At 41.0% G+C, this 22596-nt stretch overlaps 1 protein-coding gene across 1 annotated transcript; it reads right to left on the bottom strand.

The window, feature by feature from the left end:
- Positions 1 to 389: 389 nt before the first annotated feature.
- BANF2 (BANF family member 2) lies at positions 390 to 13445 on the bottom strand. The gene is made up of 2 exons (XM_037131044.2): positions 13320 to 13445; positions 390 to 536 (listed from the first exon to the last, which is right to left on the bottom strand). Exons 1-2 carry the CDS (start codon positions 13443 to 13445, stop codon positions 390 to 392), a joined length of 273 nt encoding a protein of 90 aa, XP_036986939.2.
- Between the last annotated feature and the right edge of the window lie 9151 nt (positions 13446 to 22596).

Here is a 22596-nt window from a genome sequence, read left to right as displayed (position 1 = left end):
TGCACCCAGGGTCCGCCTGCTGCCAACTTGCGTGCCTGGTGCCACCACTTTTTTTTCCGTGACCCCTCTTCGCTAGGCTGCCCAACTCTGCCCCTCATACTGATCTGTATGAATGTGTCTATTTTAACTCCTTGGTTGTTGGACTTCTATACAGTTCAATTTTCTGTCAGTTCTGGTGGTTATTTTATTTCTAAATTATTGTTGCCTTATTTTGGTTGTGGGAGGAGGCACAAGTGTGTCTACCTACACCTTCACCTTGGCCAGAAGTCCCTGGATTACTTTTTATAACAAGCATGTATTATTCAAGTTAAAAACAAAAATAACGACTCTGAGCCTGGTGATAGGTACAGAACGCATCATTTCCTAGGTGGCAGAGTAAGGAGGTGTGTTTACAGGAAGCAGGAGCACCACTCCTTCAGGCAGTTAGAACTCTCCTGGGCCTCACACTCTGTGGCGCCGCAACAACAGATGAGCCACTTCTGAAACTCAGCTTCATTCTTGTGCATCAGAAGGAATTGTCCCAGCAGGGTGTAGGCCTGTGGGGAGGGGATGGAGCAGAGTGGAAAATGGGAAAGGTTACTCAGATATGCTGTTACTTCCCTAACATGAGAACCCATGTGAAAATTGCAGAAACGGCAGATAAGATTTGAGGGAGACTGGCAGTCCTAAAAATCTTGAGTGGGAGATGGGGATTTGGGAACAGGCCCTTGGTGAGATGTTAGGCTGAGTTAAATGCCCATTGCTTGAGGCAGGTTTGGAAGCTGTCTAGTTTGGGACGAACCAGAGACTGACCTTCTCCACATTAATGAGCAGCACATGAATCACCTGGAATCTTGTTAAAAGGCAAGCTTTGACTCAGTAAGTCTGGGGTGGGAACTGAGAGCCTGCATTTCTAACACACTCCTGGATAAGGGTTGTCCAAGGACAAAATTTTGAGTAGCAAGAGCCTAGCATACCTCTGATGCCACCTTAAGGCCTCTGATCTTGTGTATTTCTCTCTTACACACACACACACACACACACACACACACACACACACACACACACGGAGTTAGACATCTCCACTCTGCTACCTTCTCAATTATTCTAGCAAAGAGTTTCTAGCCCTTGGTACTGTTGACATTTTGGATAATTGTGTGTTGGGGTAAGGGATGGTTATCCTGTGCATTATAGGAAGTTTATCAGCACTCCTGGCCTCTAGACTCACTAGATGTCAGTAGCACACCCCCACTCCCCAAACTGTGACACTCATAACCATCTCCAGACATTGCCATGGGACTAGCAGATAAAGGCCCTCTAAGCATCAATTTGCTTCAGTGTGAGAACCCACAGAACCTCGGCCTCAGTTTCTGCATCTTTCAAAGGCTAAACACAGTATGAGTATGCTTTGCCTCATTCCACAAACTGAATTGAGTTCAATGTGAGAACATTAGAATAGTGTAAATTCCTTTATCATCCTGGATACACAGGCCTGTGGGTGAAGCAGAAGGCATGAAACACACCCATTTTTCCCTTCTGAAGAGCCTCTGAGGATGAAAAATACATGTAGAAGAAAGATTCCAGGGTTCCTAGTCTATGGCATTCTTAGTTTTCTAACTACTTGCCCCACAATATTTCATTTCTTTTTTACAATTTAATCACACTCTAATGAGGAGCAATGACCACATGGAGAGAAGGAAATTTAAGATCATATGGGCACAGATGGGCCCAGCCATCAAACTGTGAAGGCTGGAGACTCGAAATCATGTTAAATGTCCACCTCTCAGAGTAGTATGGAGGCACTCCAGCCTAGAGTGGACAAGAACCAGTGTCCATAGAAGTTTTGAGCCATCCCTAGGAAAACCCACTGATGTCTGTTTATGTTCAGGCCTACAAAACAAAGCAAACTTCATTTTGACCAAAAGGAAAATATTTTTTTAAAGATAAATAAAAGCTGAATCCTGGGTATATGGCTGAATCCAGGTATAATAAAATATACCTGGGTATTGAAGTTTGGGATTTCTTATTTTGAGTCACTGTCCAGTTGGTGAAAAAAACAAACAAGCCAGGATTTCGTGGATTTTTTAAAACTGCTATTTTAATCACCCTAAAAAGCAGTATAGTTGCTTAGAATGATTTTCTTTTTCTTTATAAGTATAGTTGAATTTTCAGTGGTGAATTTTATCTGCTGAGATGTTTTTAATCGAATGGTTAAAAAATTAAAATTTATTGAATGTTAATTGAGCTAATTGCTACAGTAGGTGTGGGGAGTACTGATGTGAATGTAAATGGATCAAGAGACAGAGCTATCCAGCCAAGATGGAGGCATAGATAGATACACTGTGCCTCTTCACACAACCAAAAGGACAACAAATTTAAAAACAAAAAACAACCAGAACTGACAGAAAACTAAACTCTATGAAAGTCTGACAACCAAGGAGTTAAAGAAGAAACATTCATCCAGACTGGGAGGAGGGGCAGAGATGGGCACCCAGGTGGAGAGGACTTGTGGCAAGGCAACTGCTGGAGGACCGAGGCAGGCGAGGTGGTGGCTTGTAGACTGGGCAGCCCCACATTCAGATGCATATAAACCGGGAGGAACAATAGGGGAGCAAGACAGACTGCATAACCTAGGGCTCCAGAGTGGGAAAATAAAGCCTCAAAATCTCTGACTAAAAACACCCGTGGGGGTTGAGGTGGCAGAATAAATTCCCAGACTCATAAGAGAGTTTGTTGGAGAGACCCATGGGGTCCCAGAGAGTACACAAACTCACCCACCTGGGAATCAGCACCAGAAGGGCCCAATTTGATTGTGGGGAGCAGGAGAAGTGACTGACATCAGGCAGAGAGCAGAGCAAGCATCACTGTTCCTTCTCTGATCCCTCTCCTACATACATCCTCATGATGCAGCAATGTGGGTTGCCCTGACCTGGTGAACACCTAAGGCTCTGCTCCTTACTACATAACAGGTGCACTGAGACAAAAACACACACACACACACACACACACACACACACACACACACACACAAATGGCCCAAGTGAAAGAACAGATCAAAGCTCCAGGAAATACACAACTAAGCAATGAGGAGATAGTCAAACTATCAGATGGACAGTTCAAAACACTGGTTATGAGGATGCTCCAGGAACTCACTGGGTACTTCAACAGCATAAAAGAGACCCAGGCAGCAATGAGGGTTGCATTATGTGAAATAAAAAAAAAAATCTATAGGGAACCAACAGTGATGGGAAGGAAATCATAACTCAAATCAATGGGTTGGAGCAGAAGGAAGAAAGAAACATTCAACCAGAACAGAATGAAGAAACAAGAATTCAAAAAAATGAAGAGAGGCTTACTAATCTCCAGGACATCTTTAAATGTTCCAACATCTGGATCACTGGGGTGCCAGAAGGAGAACAACAGCAAGAAATTGAAAACTTATTTGAAAAAATAATGAAGAAGAGCTTCCCCAATCTGGCAAAGGAAATAGACTTCCAGAAAGTTCAGGAAGTTCAGAAAGTCCCAAAGAAATTGGATCCAAGGAGGAACACACCAAGGCACATCATAATTATATTAGTCAAAATTAAAGATAAGAAGATAATCTTAAAAGCAGCAAGAGAAAAGGAGAGAGTTACCTACAAAAGAGTACCCATAAGACTGTCAGCTGATTTCTCAAAAGAGGCCTTATCAGCAAGACGGGGCTGGAAAGAAGTATTCCAAGTCATGAAAGGCAAGGACCTACATCCAAGATTACTCTATCCAGCAAAGCTATCATTTAGAATGGAAGGGCAGATTAAGTGCTTCTCAGATAAGGTCAAGTTAAAGGAATTCATCATCACCAAGACCTTATTATATGAAATGTTAAAGGGACTTATATAAGAAAAAGAAGATCAAAACTATGAACAGTAAAATGACAAAACTCACAGCTATTAACAACTGAACCTAAAAGCAAAACCAAAAATAAACTAAGCAAACAACTAGAATAGGAACAGAATCAGAGAAATGGAGATCACATGGAGGGTTATCAGTGGAGGAGTGATTGGGGGAGTTGGGGGGAAAGAGGGGGAAAAGGTACAGAGAATAAGTAGCATAAATGGTAGGTAGAAAATAGGGGGAGGTTAAGAATAATATAAGAAATGTAGAAGCCAAAGAACTTATATGTACGACCCATAGACATGAACTAAAGTGAGGAATGCAGGTAGGTGGGTGTGTGCATGATGAAGGGGGATAAAGGGGGGAAATGAGACAACTATAATAGCATAATCAATAAAATATGTTTTTTTAAAAAAGGATATTATGGGTAAACTGAGGAACTATGAGTAAATCATGCACTTTGGTTCATGAAACTATAACAATATCAGTTCATTAATTGCAATAATGTACTAATGTAAGGTGCTAGATAGGGGAAACTGGTATGGAAAAATAGAGTAGAAAAGATTGTCTGATAATTTAGTAACAATCCCAAATTTTATAGGAGAATGCCTTTTGTTTTGTTCTGTCTTTAAAAAAAAAGAAACAGAGTTTTGTCTAAGGAGAGAGACAAAATGAACACCCCTGGCTTCGAGGTAGCTACCACTGATGGTGATGGTGATAGTTAAGTGGCAGTTCTGAATACCTCTGGTGGGCTCCAGGCCCCTGGAACATTTTAATCCTTCTGATCCTCACGTGTGCCTGTCCCATTAGGTTAAGATTTCTGTTTTCCTCAGTCCCATTTTTTCCCACAATTCAACTATTCGCAGTCTGGCCAGGCATCTATGGAGCCCTTTGACATTTTGGAGGCCTTGTTGCTGGTATCTGCTGGTCTGGTATTGGAGCCTCCATGTCCCCACTGGTATCAGCAGCCAGGAAGCCAGGGAATGCATGTTACGCAGGGCCAGAGGCAAACTTTCCAGGAATGCTGCAGGAAGAAGGGCCTCATCTTGCAGCTTCCAGAGCCAAACTGCAACCTGATGCCCCCTTCTTCATTTTCTCTCTAGTCTCACACTGTTTCCTGCCATCTGTGGGGAGGGAAAGTTAGCTTGTTTCACTCTGCTCACAAGGGGAGCAGATACTGCCAGAAGCCCATCTGGTTTCTCTGCTAGCTTCAGAAAGCCAGCCACTAAGCCTGGAGAAGAGAAACTGCCCCTCTCCATCCTTGGGCCAAAGCTCAGAGAAATCTGTGGGAATGGTGACTTAGAGAAACAGAGACCCTGAGCAGACGTTCCCATGCTCCCACCACCCTGGCCAGTAGCTACCTCGAAGCCAGGGGTGTTCATTTTTTCTTGCAGTAGCCATGCCCACATGGCTCAACTGTGTCACACTTCCCCTCAAGTCCAAGTCCAGTGAGCAGGTCTGAACAACTCTCAAGTTTGCTGTGCCAATTTCTCGCTAAACAGTAGCAATATCTGTGTCTGCACCAGAGTTGAGTTCCTCTGTGACCCACACAGTCATTCTGCGCCCTGCACTCAGAAGGCTAAAGTTAGTTTAATGCTCTGCTGCTGCCATCTTGAAATTCTCAATACATTTAAACAAGGGGCCTCACATCTTCATTTTGCACTGGGCCCCGCAAATTAGGTAGCTGGTCCTCATCCATGCTAGTTAAAATGTGCATTCTTCACTATGATACCTGCCTTTTCAAACAGCGATATGGAGGCTGAGCCCTCTCATTCTCAAGCTTCTGAATTCCCTCAACCAATCCCCACAGCTCCTCAGCACCTATGGTGAGTGCACTTTACTTCACCACAAGACTTCACTGTATCATGAACAACCTTTACTCTAGCTCAGTGACTTTCAACCTTTTTCATCTCATGGCTAATCACTAAAATTCTGCAGCACACCAAAGAATATATTTTCTGCCAATCTGGCAAAATAGGTATAATTTTGATTCATTCACACCACTATTGTTGTATTGGCTGTTATCATTTCTTTATTTGACAGTCTAAAGGAAAAGAGGTCAGTGCCCCTGACTAAATAGTCAGGTATTGCATGCTTTAAAAATTCTTGCAACACGTTGGTTAAAAATCATTGTTCTGGGGAATGAAGGGGGGAATAGAACAAATGTAATGGCATAATCAATAAAATTTTTAAAAAGTCAAAAAAAAATCATTGTTCTATGTTGGCTCTTAAGCCTTCATGGCTACTGATAGCCAATGACAAACTGGCAATTTAAACTGGTAAATACAGTTTAAAACTCCTTATTTTTAGTGTAAATGCTAAATCCAGTGGAGGACTTGCCCCTTCTTCTTTCTCTTCCCTGTCTCCCTGGGGCAAATTTATACTAAAAATTTACTTATCTGAAATTTAACTGGGCATCCTTATTTTATCTGGCAATCCTATGCAGGGTAACCCCAAACTTAGGTGATTGCCTTTCCCAGAGCCTGTTTGCCCAGATTCAAATTCTGTCTCTCTTACTTTGAGTGACCTTGAGTGAATCATGTGGCTGCACTGTGCCTCAGTTTTTTCATCTGTAAAGTGGAGATTAACATGCCTTATAGGATTTTAAAAATACTATTATTGTTCAAGTACAGTTTTCTGCATTTTCCGCCCAACACAGCCATCCCCACCTCCCTCCCCTGATCCCACTCCCTCTTGGCTTTGTCCATGTGTCCTTTATACATGTTCCTAAAAACCCTTCCCCCCTTTCCCATTATCTCAGTAGTTTTTTGCTGAAGTTTATAGGATTTTCTATGTACACTATCATGTCATCTGCAAACAAAGACAATTTTGCTTTCCAATTCCAACTTGGATGACTTTTATTTCATTGTTGTTTTTTTTTGTCTGATTGCTGTGGCTAGGCCTTCCAATACTGTGTTGAATGAAAGTGGTGAAAGCACACATCCTTGTCATGTTCCTGATCTTACTGGGAAAGCTTTTAGTTTTTGCCCATTGTATATGATGTTGGCTGTAAGTCTCTTGTATATGGCCTTTATTATGTTGAGGAATGCTCCCTCTATTCCCACTTTTCTGGATGTTTTTATCATAAATGGGTACTGTATCTTATCAAATGCTTCTTCTGTATCTATTGATATGATCATGTAATTTTTGTCTTTCCTTTTGTTTATGTGATGTATTACATTTATTGACTTGTGAATATTGTACCATCCTTGCATCCCTGGGATGAATCCCACTTGATCATGGTGTATCATTTTTTTAATACATTGCTGGATGCAGTTTGCCAATATTTTGTTGAGGATTTTAATGTCCTGGTTCATTAGAGGTATTGGCCTGAAGTTTTCTTTCTTTGTTGTCTCTTTATCTGATTTTGGGATTAGGATGATGCAGATGTCATAGAGTTTGGCTGTCTTCCATCTTCTTGGATGTTTTGGAATAGTCTGTGAAGGATAGGAGTTAGCTCAACCTTAAATGTTTTGTAAAATTCTCCTGTGAAATCATTCAGTCCAGGGCTTTTGTGTGGTGGGAGTTTTTTTTATTACTGCTTCAATTTCCTCAGGTGTTATTGGTCTGTTCAGGCTTCCTGCTTCTTTTTTTTTTTTTTTTTAATTTTATTTAGTTACTTTTCAAGTACATTTTTTTCCCTTCCCCCCCCCCCCCGCCCGGTCTCCCCCCTCCCTCCCATTCCCCCCCCCCCCCCCCCGAGTCCTCATCTCTGTGTCTTTCATACTTGTTCCTCAAAATCCCTCCCCCCTTTTTCCCCTTAAGTTCCCTTCCCTCTCCCCTCTGGTCGCTGCCCACTTGTTCTCTATTTCAGCGTCTTTGTTTTTATTCTGTTTGCTTGTTTGTTTTATTCTTTAGCTTCCTGTCAAAGGTGAGATCATATGGTATTTGTCCTTCAATGCCTGGCCTATTTCACTCAGCATAATGCTTTCCAGTTCCATCCATGTTGTTGCAAAAGGCAGTACTGAGAGGGAAGTTTATAGCAATACAGGCCTACCTAAAGAAAATAGAAACATTTCAAACGAATGAACTTACTCTACCCCTGCAAGAACTCGAGGAACAACAACAAAAACAGCCCAAAGCAAGTAGAAGGAAGGAAATAACTAAGATCAGAGCAGAACTAAATGACATAGAGACTAAAAGTACAATTCTAAAGATCAATGAATCCAGGAGTTGGTTCTTTGAAAAAATAAACAAAATAGACAAGCCTTTAAGTAGGCTCATCAAGAAAAGAAGGGAACAGACACAAATAAACACAATCAGAAATGAAAGAGGAGAGATTACAACTGATACCACAGAAATAGAGAGGATTGTAAGAAATTACTATGAAGAACTGTATGCCAAGAAATTTGAGAACCTAGGGGAAATGGACACATTTCTAGAAAAATATAATCTCCCAAAACTCAATGAAAAAGAAGTAGAACACCTAAATAGACCAATAACAGCAAAAGAAATTGAAGCAGTAATCAAAAAACTCCCATCACACAAAAGCCCTGGACCAGATGGATTCACAGGAGAATTCTACAAAGCATTTAAGGAAGAGCTAACCCCCATTCTTCACAGACTATTCCAAAAAATACAAAAGGATGGAAAACTCCCTAACTCCTTTTATGAAGCCAGCATCATCCTAATTCCAAAACCAGATAGAGATACAACAAAGAAAGAAAACTACAGGCCAATATCGCTGATGAACATAGACGCTAAAATCCTCAACAAAATATTAGCAAATCGCATCCAACAATATATCCAAAAGATTATACACCCTGACCAAGTGGGATTCATCCCAGGGATGCAAGGATGGTTCCTGCTTCTTCTTCATTGAGTTTTGGGAGATCATATTTTTCTAGAAATTTGTCCATTTCAGCTAGGTTTTGTAGTACTTTCTTACAGTCCTTTATATTTCTGTTATCAGTTGTAATCTCTCCTCTTTCATTTCTGATTGTGTTTATTTGGGTCCTCTTTCTTTTTTCTTGATGAGTATGCTTAAAGGCTTGTTGATTTTGTTTATCTTTTCAAGAACAAGCTCCTGGATTTATTGATCCTTAGGATTGTGCTTTTAGTCTTTCTGTCATTTAATTCTGCTTTGATCTTGGTTATTTCCTTCCTTCTACCTTCTCTGGGCTGTCTTTTTTGTTGTTCCTTGAGTTCTTGTAGGCATGGGTTAGGTTGTTTATTTTTAAAGTTTCTTTCTTTTTTAGGTAGGCCTGTATCACTATGAACTTCCCTCTCAGGACTGCCTTTGCTGTGTCCATAAGTTTTGGATTGTTGTGTGTTCATTTTAATTTGCTTCCAGAGACTTTTTGATTTCTTCCTTGTTGTCATTCTTGACCCATTCATTGTTTAATAGTATGCTATTCAATCTCCATGAGTTTGAGTGTTTGGGGTTTTTTTTCCTGAGGCTGGTTTCTAGTTTCAGTCCCTTGTGGTCAGAGAAGATGCTTGATATGATTTCAATGTTGTTGAATTTGTTGAGGCTTGTTTTGTGTTATATCATGTGGTCTATCTTTGAAAATGTTCCATGTGCAACCTAATCAACAAAACAAACAAACAAGCAAAATATAACCAAAGACATTGAAACTGAGAATAGGCTGACAGTGACCAGAGGGGAAAGGGAAGGGAATTTCAGGGGTAAAGGGAAAGGGTTTGTAGGAACAAGTATAAAGAACACACGGACAATAACAAGGGGGGTGGAAATGGCGGGAGGTAGGCAGGGCTGGGTGGGGGTGGGCTGGGATGGGGGTAAAAGGCAGAAAACTGTACTTGAACAACAATTAAAGTAAAAAAATTAATTAAAAAAAGAAAGTATTCCATGTGCATTGGAAAAGAATGTGTGTTTTGCTTCTTTGGGATGAAATGTTCTGTACACAGCAGTTAAGTGCATTTGATCTAGGGCATTGTTCACTGCTACAATATCTTTGTTAATATTTTGTTTGGAAGATCTATCCATTTTTGACAGTGGGTGTTAAAATCCCCTACAATAATTGTGTTGCTGTCAATATCTTTCTTGAAGTCTTCCAAGATTTTCCTTTTGTATTTGGGTGCTTCTATGTTGGGTACATATATATTTACAATATTTATATCTTCTTGATGGATTTTCCCTTGAGTATTATGAAGTGACCTTCTGGACCTTTTATTATGGACCTTGTTTTGAAGTCTATTTTGTCTGATATGAAGATTGCTACTCTGACTTTTTTCCTGTCCACTTACCTGAAATATTTTTTCCAACACTTCACTTTCAGTCTGTGTAGGTCTTTTGCTCTGAGGTGGGTCTTTTGTAGGCAGCATATGTGTGGGTCATGATTTCTTATCCATTCAGCTAGTTTTTTTCTTTTGATTGGAGCATTTAATTATAGAATTTTTATGATGGTTAAATGAAATAAATATATGTGATGCACTTAGAACAGTCCCTGACATGTAGCAAACTTCCTGTTCTAGTTTTGCTATTAGAAGAGATTTGGGGAGCAGGTGGAACCAAGCACATTTATTCCACTCTGACCTTCCAAGCACCTTTCAGGAAAAAAATTTAGGCTCAAGAATATGACTTTATAGTGTCTTCAAAGAGCCAAACCAGAGTCTCTGGGATGTTGGAAGAATTCCAGATTATCTTCAGAGTAATGCATCTTCCCTCATGGGGCACTGCCCACTAAGTATGAATTTATCAAGTGCCTAGAAAGTCACTCACTCCTGGGAGGGATTTTTATAGGGAGTGGGAGAGGACAAAGAACATAGAACCATACTCTGCCTCAGAGGAGGTGTGAAAGTACACCAAAGGCAAGCTGTGCCTCTAACTTACTGAGTATGTTCCTCAGTCCACACATGGGAAAATAGTCAGCGGTATGGATGTCATAGCGAGGAGTCCCACTGACTACTCAAATGCTTCAGAAACAGATGCCTGTTAGGCTGGGATAGGTGAGTAGAAGGAAGACTTACTTCTCAGAGGAGGCAGGTTGTGAGGGTGGCCTTGAAGTAGTTGGGAATCCATTTTGAAAAGGCCCTTCAATTGTGAGGGAGGTCGTATATATGTTTGGACATCATGGACAGTCTGGCTAGAGTATTGGGATGAGTGTATGGAGGGACAGAAGAATATGAGATGGAGCTAGAGATAGGCTGTGGAAAGCCTTAAGCATTTTGTGCATAATGTATTTTCTTTTCTTGGTAATTCCTTTCTGCCTTGAAGCCCTTCTGCCATTAAATCTAAACCAATGCTGTCCAGGAGAAACCAAATGTGAGCTACCCACATATATAATTTTTTATTTTGCAGTAGCCACATAAAAGGGGAAAGAAACAGATGATATTAGTTCTAATAATGTCTTATTTTATTTCATATTTCTAAAATATTATCATTTCAATATGTAGCCAATAGTATAATAAAAATATTGATGAGATAGTTTGAATTTTTTGTTTTGTCCTTAAAATTGCTGTGTGAATTTTATGTTTTGAGCATCTCAATTCAGACAGATGCTCACCAGTACAAGCATCCAATGGCCACAGTGTAGGTACTCAGGCCAAAGCTGACTGCCCCAGGGAAGGGCAAGCATGACATCACCCAGAGAGAATGCAGCCAAGTGTTTGACTTTTGGGCTTCTGAGGAGACTGGTGTGAATCCACTGCAGGAGGTCTGGGCTCCAGTGCCCTGGTGTCTTGGGAGAGTGCTGATGGCCAGACAAGCAGTGCTGAGGTCTGCCTCTTTTTATGCATTTCAGCAGGTCCTCAGGGTGCAGAAAGAGCCAGTGCCCATGAGACAAGGCCAAGAAAGCTGTTGTGATTACAGCCCTAACTCTGGTAGCAAGTTTATGGATGCCTGAAACTTTCTCAGTCATGCATTCTTTTGTCTTAAATGTGCTTATCATCCCACCTACACTCCTCATTAAAAACTGTTAAGCTGGAAAAGGCAAAACTACAGGGGCAGAAAACAAATCAGTGGTGACCAGGGATTGAGGAAGGGAAATATGAAGATAATGGCGGGGCATTTTGGAGTGATGGAATTGTTTTCTGTCTTGATTGTAGTAGTGGCTACATAAGTGCATGTACCTGTCAAAACTTGAAGATGTGTGTACTAAAAGGTTGAAATTTACTGTATGTAAATAAAATTATTTTAAAAATGATGAATATGGCTGACTAATAACAAAATCTCACAATTGTGGAAACACTAAATCAATGCCAGTAGAAACCAGAATACTGGTTACATCTGGAGTGGGGGGTGGCATTGATCTGGAAGAGGCACAAGAGAACTATCTGCAATTCTGGAGGTGTCTGGCCATTGGATCCAGGTAGTGGGTCCGTGGATATATAAATATCTGTCAAAATTTATTGAGCTGAACCCTTCATTATACCACAATGAAAAGAAAAGAGACAATCATTTCTTTAAAATAATTTTTAATTTAAAGGGTCAACTTGGCCAGACTTACCTACTATATTACATGTTTGGGAGTGGTCCTATCTCCTTTATCTGAGAGGAAAGAACCAAATATACCTCAATCATGCAGCTCCAACTTCCTAGCAATACCACCTATTGGATACTAAATTGGCTGCTAGATTGGGATGATATTCAAAATATTTAACATCTGGTGCCAGGCAGTGTGTCAATCAGAAAATGACAGACCCAGTAGTTCAGATGCCTCCTGGAAACAGCTGCATACTATGCCAGTGCAGACCAAACTGATTATCAGCCATGTACGCAGCAGTTCCCAACCTTGTTAGGTGTTTCAGCACTATCTTCCTACCTGGTGGTGTAGACTGATGTTGAAAACTGAAAGAAGTAAGCAACAATAGTTCTGTTGTTGGTCCCTTCTTGACAGAGTGTCCAAGGCTCTGTATAAATTTCCATTCACCTCTGTATGTGCTCACTTTCTTCGGGTGCTCATTGGGATCATCTCCCATTTAGGAGAGAATCTCCCATTTTCTCCTAAAGTTCTAAGCAGCCTTACAATAGCACCATAGAAACAATTACATAGAAAAGAATGTTCAGATTCCACTAGATAACCTTGAGGCTATACTTGGGCTGCGAGTGACATCTTTAAACTCACATCCTGTTACTCTGGTGTAGAACCCAGGCTGCTATTACACCATCTGCCACCACCAGGTTGGTGTCCTGAAGAGGCAAGTGAGACCCCACAGGTCTTTTCATGGGGATGGGGAGTGTACCCAAATCATTGATCCTAACAGTTCAGCCCCAGACTCAGATGCTGGCTCACCTCTGTTGACCCATAGGTGTTTGAACACCAAGGAAGTCATGCTTGACTCAGCTGCTCTGAGCCAAAGAGATTCAATTTTCCCATCACCCACTGGCCCTTGAGGCTGCCCAAGCATGTGGGATCATGAGCACAGAAGCATGTGACACCCTGCCAAGTGGCAGCTTTGCTTTCTCATGGGCACTTACAGGGACATGTGGCAGTGGATGCCATCTCTCAGGACTAGGGTAGGGAGTTAGGGAAGAGAAGTTGGAGAAATAAGATAAATGAAATTACCTTATTGAAACCTTTGGTGACCAAATTGATTGCAAGTTCGTGGCTGATCCCATCTACCCAGACAACATCCTTTTCTCCAATGGGTTCAGAGAGGAATGCTCTCAACCTGGGAGACATGTGATCCATTTTCTGCAATAGCAGTGGAGAAAAATGGTTAAGAAGTACCTGGCTGCTTACAGTGTGAATGGACATTGGGGAACTCCCTCAGCCTACTGGGGGACTGGGTAGAACAAATGACAGGTTTCATTTCATCTTCCAAATTTATTGGGGACTTTCAGATGCCAGGTGCCATGCCCAACCCTGAAGGCCTTTACACACCCATTTCCACATCCATTTCTTAGTCTGAATGGAGTAAGAGCTAGCTAGTGATGGCCACAAATGAGTCCAATAAAACTCCACAGAAAGGGTGTGTTTAATGCTAAGAACTGCAATAATCCTTTCAACTCCTTCCATCTTAAATGCTTAGAGAAATACCACTTTTCTTAGCTAATTACACTACTTTCTCTCTCACTCACACTCTATAATAGTTGTTTGATTATAAGTAATAGAAAACCCTTAAACTGGATCAAATATTAAGGAAGACAATATAACAAAAGCCCAAGGGTAAAGGTAGGTATAGTACAATCAGGTCACAGCTTCATTTCTCTGATTCTTTCCATTTTTCCTCCTTGTGTTTGCTTCAGTCTTGGTTATTTCCCCTCATGGTGGTGAAATGGCTACTGCAGCACTTATATTCCCCAGCAATGGCACCCCCCCCAAAAGAGAGAGAACATGTCTCTGAAGAGTTTCAAGCAGAGCCTCATTCAGTCTCAAAGGTCTTCATGGAGTCACTATGTAAGCTCAGTGTTAGCTGTACACCCCAGTCCTAGACATGGGACTGCAATTGGCTTTCTCTAAGCCACATGTCAGCTGTGAGTTCAAGCATAGTTACCTAAACAAAATCAGGATTATTAATCAGAATTGGGGAGATGTAACCATAACATCCCACTAAGATCTACTCTTTTGTTGAACCGATATTCATACTCTCTCCTTCCCTTGCATGGTCATCAGAAATAGCCACACTTGGCTAAAAAAAATCATCACTTTCCCCAAAGGGTGAAGACCTATTATTCAGCCAGTTACTGGCTGATTTAAGTTCATATTTTCTGAAAGATGCATCATACTCTCAACCATGTCTGAAAGTAGCTACTCATGGAATGGTAACCTATGAACTAAATTCTGAAGTTCACCACCATCTGCATAGTCAGCAATACCAAGAAAAACCTAAGATACCTACAATAAGCATTTCCAGAATGGGAATTCTTCACTGGAGAAGGGAAGAATGGGAAATACGTTGTTATTGCATGATAGTACATGCAATATTGAGGAAATAATGAGGATTCCTTGTCCTGGTGGTAAACCAAGTTCCTCAGTCAAACAAGACAGCAGTCCCCAGATGTAGGTTTCAGTGTCTCTCTTCTGTCTATGGCCTTGTTAAAATCTGAGTGGGCATGGGCTTGATGCTTTCCAAGAAGAGTTACTGTTTTATTAATTATCTCACTTCTTTCGGGTACAAGATTAGAGATTGCCCTGAGCCATGGGCAATCTCAGAACATATTTGGCCACTTTTTTTTGACAATTCAGCTTCCTTAAGAATTGAATGGGTTTCTTCTATTCAAGTTCATGGGCTTGTAGTTCGAGCTGAGAGACTGATCTCAGTATCTTTAATCTAGCAACTGGCCTCTGTGCCTTGCTCACTGCCCTGGTCCTCAGATTAGTGGCATCTTCCTTCATCTCTGAAGTGGGGAAGTAAACCAAATGTGTTTCTTGCCCCGAAGCTGTATCCCAGCTGCATCTTCACAATAGGTCAATTATCCCCTTTATCAAGTTTGATGTCTTTAAGACAAGATACTCAGAAGAGATGTGGGAACTGGGACGTTTTTTTAGGGCTCCAGTCATTTTCTTTTGCTAAGTCACCCAACTTGTTTCCTATGTTCTAACTTTAGCCAGAAAAATCAGCTTTCCCATCCAGCAGGACTTGCTCATCAATGTCCAGTCACTTTAGATTGCAGGCCACAGGCAGAAAAACTATCTCTTAGCAAAGCTGTATTTTCATCCCTGTCCACTCTCAAATGGGCCACCTTCCTCCTAAATGTGAGTTCTAGATTCTAGAACCTTGATGAAGACTACCAGAAGTAGTCAACATCCTGAACATTTCCCATCAGCTCTCCAAACGTTATGTATCCATTTTGGATGGTCTGTATCCCAGGATACACCAGTCCCACCATACCAGCCATTTTGCTAGACCAGGATCTCTATCTTTCTAGTTTGAGTAAAGACACCTTGCTGTATTCTGTGTGAACATCTTTTCTCTGCTAACCCACATTTAAGGTTTACTTATTATCACATCCTCTAAGTTTATGATACAAGAAACTGAAAATCCGGTTCAAGTTAGCTTACACAGTAGGAGGTTTTAATAGGATAAGCTTCTCAAAAGTCCAGGGGTGAATCACATGAGGTTTCATCAAGACTCCAGGTTGATTTCCCTGCAACACTGTTGACTCAGCGTTTCTTTACATATTAGCTCAGTCTTCAGCTTGACTCTTCATGGAAATAATAGTGCTGCAGCAGGGCCTGTCATGATTTTTGCAAGCTACAACACCCCTAAAGAAAAAGACTTTTTTTCCTAGAAGCCACCAACAAATGCCTTCTTCAGTCCAAATCACCATATGCCAGGCTCTAAAACATTATCTATGGTCTAATATGAGTGCCCTACTTCTGGTTCAGAAAGTGAGCATGTCACTTGCAAAGCACACAGGCTGTGCAGTGGGAATGGAGCACAAAACTGGAGTAGTTGCCATGTTACTGGGAGTACTTACCCTATACCACAATATAGGACAGAGTTAGGAGAGCAACCCAATGCTCACCACATAATCCCCAGTAGATCATGAGGCCCCAAGGGCCACAGCTGCCTCTAATGGCCTTTGGTACCCACCAGAGCCCCTGCCTCAGTGCCTGGTACTGAGTCTCACACATGGTAAGCACTCAATGACATAAATGATCTATGCATCCATGCTTTTAAATGCCTCCCTTTCACAGCACTACTCCCCTTGCTTGTCTCCACACTTCCAATTCTCCAGACCTTTCTGTAAAGTCCAGCTCCCTCTATAACCCTTCCTGCTTCCAGATATTTTGAGACACTTCAGATGAAACTAAACTGTCAGAAAGTATTTGATCTGAAGGCACTGATTTTAGGAGCCAGGGGCACCTAAGGAAAGTGGTCTCAACGTTTTGGCTGATTCTAGGAAAGAAAATATAAGGCAAGAGAAGTTGTCTAGAGTCCCCTCTGTGTGTCTCAAATACACAAATGTGTGAACTGCAAATGCATTATTACAGAGGGCACTGACCCCTCTCTCTAGCAGCTAAATGTAAAGATCCCTCTTAATCTGTGAAAATATGTTAACAGGTGAACTCTGCAGCACCCATCACCATATGGACAATTAATCAGGATGGGCAGGTAAGGAATCAGGATATCTGAGTAGCAGGAAGAGCCAGAGCATGCTGGCAGGGCTCCCCAACTCTGCTGAGGGAAAATTCCACTCACTATCCATGTTGGCCATCTGTTAAGTTAAACATCTTTGCCTATTACAAGAATAAATGGAAACTACAATATTGTTATCAGTGTACCAGCAGCATTAAAGACAGGTGATTAGCAACACCTTGTGTATGTTTGCTTTTTCACACACCTGATCTCACTTTGTGCCTTGAAACACTCGGCAGCGTGGGCAGTGAATTTACCAAGGACCCACTGAATAAAGGGTCTTTGCATTCATTAGGATGCCTTTGTCTGAGATAGTGGTTCTCAACTAGGGGTGAATTGCCCACCCCCCATAACATTTGGCAATGTGTCTGGGGACACTTTTCATTGTCACAACTGAGGGAGAGGAAAGAGTAATTGGCACCTAATGCTCAAAGGTCAGGGTTACTGAACATCCTATAATGCACCCAAGAATCCCCCTATCCACTTAAGTCTGATAAACCCTTGGCCACAAGTAACAGAAACCCTGTTCAAACAGTTAATAAATATATTTCTAATCTCACTTAAGCAGAAATCTGCCAGTGAGGTGGAACCAGATTTTGTCAGTCAGTGGCTCTGTGTTATCAAGGACCAGCCTAGCTGCCCCCATGACCCCAAGATGATTACATGGAGACTTTCAAAGGAAGGAGAGGCCATTTCTTCTCAATGTCCCCAGAACATCTCCAGCAGAACTTCCTTTAGTTTTATTGGCTAGAACCAGGCAACACACTCACCCATAAACCAGTTACTGGCCAAGGGAGTGGGACTGCATAGGGTGTGGATGAAGTCAGTTTCTTGTCACTCAGAGAATGTAAAATTCTCTAAAAATCAGGAGAGGAGGTTGTTGCTGGGTAGACAAATGACCTAATGACCACGTCCACTGTCTTCTAACCCTGCTCTATTATTTTCAAAGTTTAATGTGTGCACAGACCACCTAGGGGTTCTGTTAAAAAAATGCAGGTTTTGATACAGCAGGTCTGGGGTGGGGCCTGAGATGCTGCATTTCCAACAAGCTCCCAAGAAGGTGCCAATGCTGCCAGCCCACAGATCACACGTTGACTAGCAAGGTGTTATATGATGTCACCTTTTAAAAAAATCCTCACCTGAGGATATTTTTATTGGTTTTAGAGAGAGAGAGAGAAACATTGATATGAGAGAGAAACACTGATCAGTTGCCTCCTGTACATACCCTGACTGGGGAAGGAACCCATAACCTAGGTATGTGCCCCAATGCTCCAACCAACCAAGCACCCACCCAAGGCTTATGCCACATATTCTTTTTATGTGATTTCATATTTAAAATAAGTAGTCTCCCCTTATTTGTGGAGAATACATTCCAAGACCCCAGTGGATGCCCAAAACTGAAGATGGTACTGAATCCTACAATATATTATAGTGATTTTCAACCGGTGTGTTGCAAAAAATTTAAAACATGCGATACCTGACTATTTAGTCAGGGGCACTGACCTCTTTTCCCTTAGGTTTTCAAATTAAAAAATGACAACATACACATCATATGTCATGGAAATGTACATTTGAAACCTATATGATATTGTTGACCAATGTCACCCTAATAAATTTAATAAAAAAATTTATAACAGCCCACACCACAATAGCTGTCAGGTGTGAATGAATCAAAATTATGCCTATTTTTGGTCCGATCAGCAAAAATACAGTTTTTGGTGTGCCACAGAATTTTAGTAATTACTTTATGTGTTCTATGAGATTAAAAAGGTTGAAAATCACTGATATATGTTTTTCCTACACACACATACCTTTTTATTTATTTGAAGGAAGCACTTTACCACTTCTTTTTGGCATATCTGAGTTGCCAGCATCACTTGCATTTTGGGGCCATTATTAAGTAAAATAAGGATTATCTGAACACAAGAACTGCAGTACCTACCAACAGTTAATCTGATAACCAAGAGGATAACTGAATAACTAACAAGCAGAAGCATAATACGAGGTCTGTCCAGAAACTATCTAGCCATGCAATGTGAAAAATAGAGGCATTTATTGAAGAAGATACAAAATACTAAAACCATTGTATGTAAGACAATAACATCTCAGTCCCCTTCAAAGCAGGCACCTTGGGACCTCACACAATTCTCCCAATTGCCATCAGCTGCCCTGTCATATTTTTCTGAATCTTGTGAACAATCTGAGATCTCTTCCCTTTCAAAGGTAATTTTAGTTTGGAGAAAATCCAGAGTTGCAGGGCACCAAATCTGGGCTGTAGGGGAGCTGAGTTACCTGGGTGATTTGGTGTTTCACCAAAAACTCTGCATGAGACATGGTGCATGAAACTATCCAGCACCTTGTCATAATGAAGTTGCTAATCACCAGCCACCCAAAGCTGTGGCCTTCTGAATCATCCGAATAGTTTCCATGGAGGAATGTCCAAGTTTAATGCAACATTTGATGCAGATTCATACTAGTTCAGTCATTTTAAATGTGATGGCCACACAGTACATGTGCTCACTCAATGCTGTCTACCAGCCCTACTGACTAGTACAGTGAAGTCGTCATTGTTCACACATACATATTCCAGTACACTCTCCTTGGCTGCCAGGTTACACTGATGTCCTGCAAACCCTTCTGGTTATATTAACAATGGCTGGACTTTTCTCAGACAGACTTCGTACGGTGTGGAGACAACAGACAAAGGGATCATTTTTGTCCCATGTGAAATGAAGCAGGATATCATGAGATTTCATCATGCTACTCAGAAGTTATCAATTGTTTCCTTCGGGAATTTTCCATTTAATATTTTTGGACCATGATTGTCTACAGGTAACAAATAGGAAAGTAAAACTGCAGATAAGAGCATACTACTGTTCATATACAGTAAAATTTACCATCTAACCATTTTTAAGCATACAATTCAGATGTGTTAAGCATATTTACATTGTTGTGCAACCAATCTCCAGAACCCTTTTTCATCTTGCAAAACCTAACCTCTGTCCCCATTAAACAACAACTTTCCATCCTCACCTTCCCCCAGGTCATGGCAATCACCACTCTACCTTCTGTCTCTATAAACTTGATAAGGTACCTCATATTTGTTCTTTTGTGACTGATTTATTTCACTCAGCATAATGTCCTCAAGGGTCAAGCATGGCGTATCATGTGTTAGAATTTCCTTTCTTTCTAAGGAAGCTCACCTTGTATGTATACACTACATCTTATTTATCCATTTGTCAATCAGTGGACACTTGGGTTGTTTCCACCTTTTGGCTATTGTGAATAAGGCTATGAGCACAGGTATACGAATATCTGTTCAAGGTCTTGCTTTCAATTCTTTGGGGTATATACTCAGAAGGGGGATTGTTAGATCATAAGGTAATTAATTCTATGTTTAATCTTTTGAGGAACCTCCATACTGTTTTCCATAGTGGCTGTACGAATGTTACCTATTCTTAAATTTGACAGCAGATTAGACTCACATTGGGAGATTTAGAAATCACTGATGCTTGGGTACTTCCTCTGTGGTTTAATTTAATTAGCATATCATGTGGTTCTGATTTAGTTTGAGGATCACTTCTTCCTTGTCATTTGCTTTTTTCTCATAAACTTACAAGCAGGTTTTCTAAGATGATAGGACTCCAGCTAGGAAGTGGGATTTTATGGTTGAGCCTATGCTTACCAACTCACAGGCAGTGTCTACCCCTCACCCTCAACCATCAGAGATATCTTATTCTCATTAATCATAAATAGGAAGGTTTAACTGTGACCCCTGATGGCTTTGAAGTCAGAGAACTTCAGAGCCAGCCCTTTTCTTTTTAATTTAAAGAAAATGGGTTTTTACTTGAAAGGAAATTTTACCTGGAGTTCCTTTATACAAAATAGATCATAGCAGAAATACTCTGTTGACTTGGGAATGAGGTGAGGGCACCAGGGGGGCCCCCTCATCCCCCAAAACATGGAGCCATCCTCACAGTTCCCCTTCTGCTCTGCCAAAACCCTCTTTGATCTAGCCTAAAGCCCTCATTTTAGCCATAAGAAAATAGACACCCAAGAATTTAGGTGACCTAGGAAAGCCCATCAGAATTTCCTGGGTGAACTTCTGGGTGAGCTGTGATATGGGCAAGTGAAGCACTTGGCCACCATGTGACAAAACTACTGCAAATACCTAAATAGACCCATAACAGATTCTTGTGTTACAGGGTGTTCTCTCAATTGCTTTATTTTGAACCACAAAGTACTGTTGGAGGAGGACAAACTGGCAGGAAATGACCTCAATCAAGTCTGGTTTTAGATGCTTAGAAAGTCGCCTGTTTAAATAAGGAATAAAAGAGTCAATGGAATTTAACTGTGGTTCCCAAAGGAATGACCTGTTAGTTGCAAATGTTTGATTTTGTTGAAAGATCATTTAAAAAATCTATATAGTAGGTCTTTATGTGGAGACACCACAAATATACCCTATTAGATAAATGGAGTGGAAGTGAAGGGACTGCTGTAATGTCACATAAATGGGTATTTGTGGCTTGGGGTATAATTTCTAGTGGGGATATTATACACAAATTCAAAAAATGACATCTCTCCACAGCAACCATTAGCTGAAATTGAAGTCATTATGCACCGAAAACCATACAAGATGACTCAAAAATTGACTACAATGATGAAGACAATGTTGTGGGTGATACATTAATATAATGAGAATATTATTGTTTTCTTAAAATATAAATGGGAAAATATAATATTTCTAAAATATATTGTTTCATATGTGTGGTTTTAACTGTGTATAATTAAATTATGAAATCAAATGGTATAAATTGACTATTTAAAACCCTAAAAATTTACATATTCAAAGGACTTCCAGCCAAGATGGAGGCATAGGTAGACACACTCCAAAAGAAGTGTCTCACACAATCAAACGGACAACGATTTACAAACAAAAAAACAACTATAACTCAAAAAAATCGAACTGTATGGAAGTCCGACAACCAAGGAGTTAAAAAAGACACACTCATCCAAACATATAGGAAGGGTGGAGATAGGCACACAGAGGTGGAGGCGACTCAAAACAAAGCAGTGGCTGAAGGACCCAACACTGTATTGTGGAGACGGGAACACAAGGCTGCAGCTGACCAGCAAGGCTAGGTCGGCACAGCTGATGGAGCAGATAGACCCACATTTGCGCACAGATGCATTGGGAGGAATAATTGGGGAGTGAGACAGCGCAACCCAGAGCTCCAGTACAAGAAAATAAAGCCTCAAACCACTGATTGAAAATACCTGTGGGGGTTGAGGCAGCAGCAGGAGAGACTCTCAGCCTCACAGGAGAGTTTGTTGGAGAAACCCACAGGGTCTTAGAATATACACAAGCCAACCCACCCCAGAATCAGTACCATAAGGGCGCAATTTTCTTGTGGGAAGCAGCAAAAGTGACTGGAAGCCAGCAGAGTGGAGAAAGTGCCATTGTTCCCTCTCTAACCCCTTCCCCACACACAGTGTCAGAACCCAGTGAGGTGAGTTACCCCTCCCCGGGGGAATACCTAAGGCTTTGCCCCCTCACTACACATGCGTTAAGACAAAAAAAAAAAAAAAAAAAAGGTCCAAATGAAAGAACAGATCAAAGCTTCAGAGAAAATACAACTAAGGGACAAAGAGGTAGCCAACCTATCAGATGCACAGATTAATGCACTGGTAATCAGGATGCTTGCAGAACTGGTTGAATTTGGTCACAAATTAGATGAAAATATGAAGACATTTCTA

Source organism: Artibeus jamaicensis, unplaced genomic scaffold, assembly GCF_021234435.1.
Source record: "Artibeus jamaicensis isolate MK-2021 breed Jamaican fruit bat unplaced genomic scaffold, CSHL_Jam_final contig_65, whole genome shotgun sequence".
In the NCBI taxonomy this organism is placed as follows: domain Eukaryota; kingdom Metazoa; phylum Chordata; class Mammalia; order Chiroptera; family Phyllostomidae; genus Artibeus; species Artibeus jamaicensis.
Note: the sequence above shows the minus strand (reverse complement) of the source record. Positions and strands in the feature narration are given on the sequence as shown.